This window comes from Perca fluviatilis, chromosome 11, assembly GCF_010015445.1.
Source record: "Perca fluviatilis chromosome 11, GENO_Pfluv_1.0, whole genome shotgun sequence".
In the NCBI taxonomy this organism is placed as follows: Eukaryota; Metazoa; Chordata; class Actinopteri; order Perciformes; family Percidae; genus Perca; species Perca fluviatilis.
Genome location: NC_053122.1, coordinates 8,724,464 through 8,729,463, shown reverse-complemented (window position 1 = coordinate 8,729,463; position 5,000 = coordinate 8,724,464). Strand labels below are relative to the sequence as shown.

At 41.3% G+C, this 5,000-nt stretch overlaps 1 protein-coding gene across 5 annotated transcripts in view; it reads right to left on the bottom strand.

Annotated features, from left to right (window-relative positions):
• Window positions 1-5,000, bottom strand: part of fam151a (family with sequence similarity 151 member A) — an 18,237-nt gene that overhangs the window by 6,642 nt on the left and 6,595 nt on the right. For all 5 annotated transcript variants that reach the window (XM_039816928.1, XM_039816929.1, XM_039816930.1 and 2 more), the window contains 4 exons: window positions 4,373-4,522; window positions 4,108-4,270; window positions 2,555-2,612; window positions 1,503-1,592 (listed from right to left, as the gene is read on the bottom strand). In XM_039816928.1, coding sequence (XP_039672862.1) covers window positions 1,503-1,592; window positions 2,555-2,612; window positions 4,108-4,270; window positions 4,373-4,522 — 461 coding nt within the window. The remainder of the gene's footprint in view (window positions 1-1,502; window positions 1,593-2,554; window positions 2,613-4,107; window positions 4,271-4,372; window positions 4,523-5,000) is intronic.

The window sequence follows — 5,000 nt, the reverse complement described above, 5'->3', positions numbered from 1 at the left end:
ATACTTATGCCCCCTGTATTTTAAGGAAGAACATTTATTTATTTACGATACATTGTTCATTCACAAAGAAAATTGGTGTCCTTAAAGGTTGGATTTTTCCTCATTTTTTTAATTAAGGCATTCACTTATGGTATGCACTGTGTGTGTGTCTATATATATATATATATATATATATATATATATATATATATATATATATATATATATATATATATATATATATATATATATATATACTGTCAAATGATTTTTTTTTAAAGTCCCTGTGATGTAATGACTGTGTGTTTCTTCCTCCCTGCATACCAACTAATATTGCGTAACTCTTAACATCTACAATTTTAGTGTTTAGTCAGCACTCAATCAAAGCGGTCCCATATGTTTTTTTGCATCTTGGGATATTAAAAACAAATACTGTATGTCACACAAAGAAACCGGAGGAGGGAAGCAACGGAGTTGTTCTTTGAGTGTTATAAAAGGGGACTTGTGCCTGTTAAACATTACTTATTGTTGCCATTGTTCGTGTTTTGAGTCTGTCACACCCCAGAGAAATGTGTTAGTCACCCAGCCACATGTAAATAAAAAAAAAAAAAGTGGCGGGTATATAAAAATAGGTTTTAAAATCTTGAAAAAATATGCAGTATTCTTTGCTCTGAGACACTGGGGGCATGTTGGCAGAAGGCCCTGAGCCGAAGAACGAGCTGCTGCCGTGGGTTGCTGAGGCATCGACAGACTCTCATTAGCAGCTCGCTCACACACACACACACACACACACACACACACACACACACACACACACACACACACACACACACACACACACACACACACACACACACACACACACACACACACACACACACGCTTTGGTAAAACTTTGGTAACCTTTGACATGCAAAATCTGTGCCTTTGAACAAGCCTTTTTGGCAGTACCAAAATAAACAAGGCAAAACTGGCTGTGTGGCGTGAGCGTGTCAGCTGCGTGGCGTGTCCGTTTTTATTTCGGCTCATACGTTAACAGGCTAGAGCTTGCACACTGCCAGCGTGACACGCACGTCTCAGGCGCGGCTCGCTAGAAATAGGACTGATGCCTATTTTTTGCCTATTGGAAGCGTTTCCAGGCAAAATAGAATACGAAAAGATGTTTACATGTCATTTTGACATGAATACATTTAATAAATGACATGTTGATGTTTGAAAGTCTCTAGGCTTTGACATAAATCCAGATATAAAATGTAATTTAAAAAAATAAATAAATAATTATCAATTTTCAAATATTGCACCTGTCAATATAGAACGAAATTTTCTGTAGCCTATTTTGCCGCAAATAGTTGGTGGTAGTTAGTAGCCTAGTCATCATTAATCTTCCTGCTCTTTCGTGTGGACATGTGAATAAATCTTGCGTTGCCATTTTCTCATCTGACCAGGGGCTAAGAACAATTCAGTCTCATTTCCACGCTGCTTGATACTTCATAATACTGGTGGTGTCATCTTTTAAAGCTTACCTTTTGGGGGACATCTTTGACCATAGCGTACATGTCTTCCACCATGGCCCTGGTGTAGGTCGCAGTGAACAATGGAGGAGAATAGGCCACCTGTCAGAAACAATGCAACAGCTGTCAATCATCAATCATTCTGACTAACACAGGACTAAAAAGATCTACGGCTGAGCTAGCAGTCCCGTGAAACTGTCGCAATTTATAGGAATTCTCCCTGAAAAATGGAGCGACAACCGTGCTATCCTTAGGTTCTTACTAGTAGTGGGCAAACAAATGTAATGCTTGGCCCGAGGGTGCCACGAATGGAAAGACCATGCCGTTAACTACACACTTTGGTCACTTTTTTGTCCAAGTTTGTTGTCACTTTTGCCGTTTGTTTCTGCGCATTTTTTTAAAATGTTTTTTCTTCATTTTAGCGCCATGTTTTTGAAGATGTTTTCCAAAAACATTTATCATTTTTTTCCAACGTTCTTTTATCAATTTTTTTCTTCAAATGCTATAAAATTGAATAAAACACCCAAATTCAATGAAAGTAGTGAACTGATAATTTATTTCACTTGTGAAGAGCGTTGTATGGAACCATCCACGTTGTTTTTTTGGAAAATTCGGTTGAAAGAAACCCAAATTTCTGATATTAAAAGGGTTGGGAACCAGAGGGTCTGGACTGGTAGCTAGAGAGATGCCTGGGCGCTGCCAAGGTGCTCTTGAGCAAGGCAGGTTCGACTCCGACCTGTGGCCCTTTACTGCATGTCAATGCCCCCTCTCTCTCCCCTTTCATGTCTTCTGCTGTCCTATCAAAATAAAGGTGAAAATGCCCCAAAAAAAAAAGGTAGCATTTCTAGCGACAGACGGGGGTGTCCTGAACAAACCCGCCATTTTTGAATAGTTTAAGCCGAGTCGAGCCGAGCCGAGTAGAGCTGGTACTAGCAGTGGGTAAGCGCCATTACTGACCAATCAACTGACCAACTGACTGACATCACCGCCTTGTCTAAAAAAGCCTATAGTGTAACATACAGGTACAACACAATGATCATAATCAGGCTGTGGTCATGTAGTACCTTCCATCCAGGGGACAAAGTGGCATCTGGAAACTTCTCCTGAATCAACTGCAGAAATCTGGAAAAAGAGGAAGGAAGGAAGGAAGGAAGGGAAGAGAGGAGAGGAATGATGATGGGGCAGTGAGTTCATGAAAATGTGACACTCAGTGTATGTTGTTTGCCCTGTATCTCTACAATTCAGCATCATATCCTTTCTTTCAACTCTGGTCTACCTTTTCTTGCATGCTATTATTTTATGTGGCATTGACCAGACTCCCAGGATGGATTATCAATGTATCTTCTAACTGAAGGTCCGACTTTTTTTTTTTTTTTTTTTAAAAAAGGTCCCATGGTATGAAAATGTCACTTTATGAGGTTTTTTTAACATTAACATGTGTCCCCCCAGCCTGCCTATGGTCCCCCAGTGGCTAGAAATGGTGATAGGTGTAAACCGAGCCCGGGGTATCCTGCTCTGCCTTTGAGAAAATGAAAGCTCAGATGGGCCAATCAGGAATCTTCTCCTTATGAGGTCATAAGGAGCAAGGTTACCTTCCCTTTCTCGGCTTTCCCCGCCCAGAGAATTTGGCCCCCCCATGAGAGAGAGACATCATGGCTTTCAAACAAGCAAAGTGGCAGTTGGTCAAGGCCACACCCCCACCCTCCACCTTGCCCCCCCCCTCTCCTCCTAAATAGCATTTAAAGCTACAGATACAGAAATGGCACATCCTAAGGAAAGCTCATTGTGGGACTGGCTCTACTGGCTGTAATTCTGCACCAAGGCTGAATTTCGGGAAAGAGACTTCAGATACAGTATTAGGGGACCACTAAGGTCTATATAAAAGAGACTTCAGATACAGTATTAGGGGACCACTAAGGTCTATATAAAAGAGACTTCAGATACAGTATTAGGGGACCACTAAGGTCTATATAAAAGAGACTTCAGATACAGTATTAGGGGACCACTAAGGTCTATATAAAAGAGACTTCAGATACAGTATTAGGGGACCACTAAGGCCTATATAAAAGAGACTTCAGATACAGTATTAGGGGACCACTAAGGTCTATATAAAAGAGACTTCAGATACAGTATTAGGGGACCACTAAGGCCTATATAAAAGAGACTTCAGATACAGTATTAGGGGACCACTAAGGCCTATATAAAAGAGACTTCAGATACAGTATTAGGGGACCACTAAGGTCTATATAAAAGCATCCAAATAGCACCATATCACAGGAACTTTAAAGTAATGTTTTGTTTCTTACACTGCAACTTTTATTCTTGTATACCTCTGTTGTACCCATCTTATTCTATTTAAGCTATTTTTATAATCTCTTTACCAAATGTTTTGAACTGCCCATTAATGTTTTATGTAAAGCACTTTGAATTGCCTTGTTGCTGAAATGTGCTATACAAACTAAGCTGCTTTGCCTAAATCTGATCTGAATCCATCTTTGTTGAGAGGATGTTTCTAATAGGGCAATGCAGCAATAAACCATGTAAAACATGTACAATACAAGCTTGTGAATAGCAAAGAACAGATTGACAAAATAAATGAAAATCTGCTGTTTTTTACCTGGTTCCATTGACTAGAGGCACAAAGTCTGGTGTGTTGGGACCTTTAAGGATGTCAGCATTCAGCCACACAGGCCTGTTTATTCCTCTGCTAATGTTCTTTTGACTAAGCAGGTCCAATGACAAACCCACTGATCCCAGAGACTTAAAATCCAACTTCATGCCTGCAGGGAGACACAGAGGATTCAAACCTGTGCTTTGCTTCTTCAGATCATCGACGTACAGATGGAGACACAGGAAGGCACACCTGTTCTACTCTACAGTACCTTTTCTAGAGGCCAGCACAGCATCCAGCCATTGGTCCAGTGTGTTGTCACTATAGATGTCAGGAGGGTGGGCCATGATAGGGATTGGCTTCTCACTGGGTGTCCCATAACCGTCCAGAGTGATATCAGCCTCCAGGATCATAGCCTCACCTGACGGGACGAGATAAGCGGGTAAAGTTCTGTCAAGTCACGTATTTAATGGAAGGCGTTGTTGCTACTGTACAGCAGGGTTGTATTCAAGACCACCTTAACCGAGACCAAGTCATTACCAAGACCAGAGTGTATCGAGACTGAGACAAGACCAAGACTTTGAGGGGTTGAAACCGAGTCAAGACCAAGACCAAGGCAGGGCGAGACTGAGTCAAGACCAAGACCAGGTACAGAAGCAGATTGATAACTTTAGCTAGCTAGCTTCGCTAGTGTCACTTACACTTAGCTCTCTTTATGCTTCCTTACTTAGTGAAAAGAAAATTTGAGATTCTTCTCCTGTCACCTACATTCACTTAGGGAGTATACACTCCCTAAGTGAATGTAGGTGACAGGAGAAGAATCTCAAATTTTAAGGGGGCGGGGGGGCAGGGGGGGGGGGTATTGGCTGCATTTGAAGCAGGACGTTTTACATCCAATC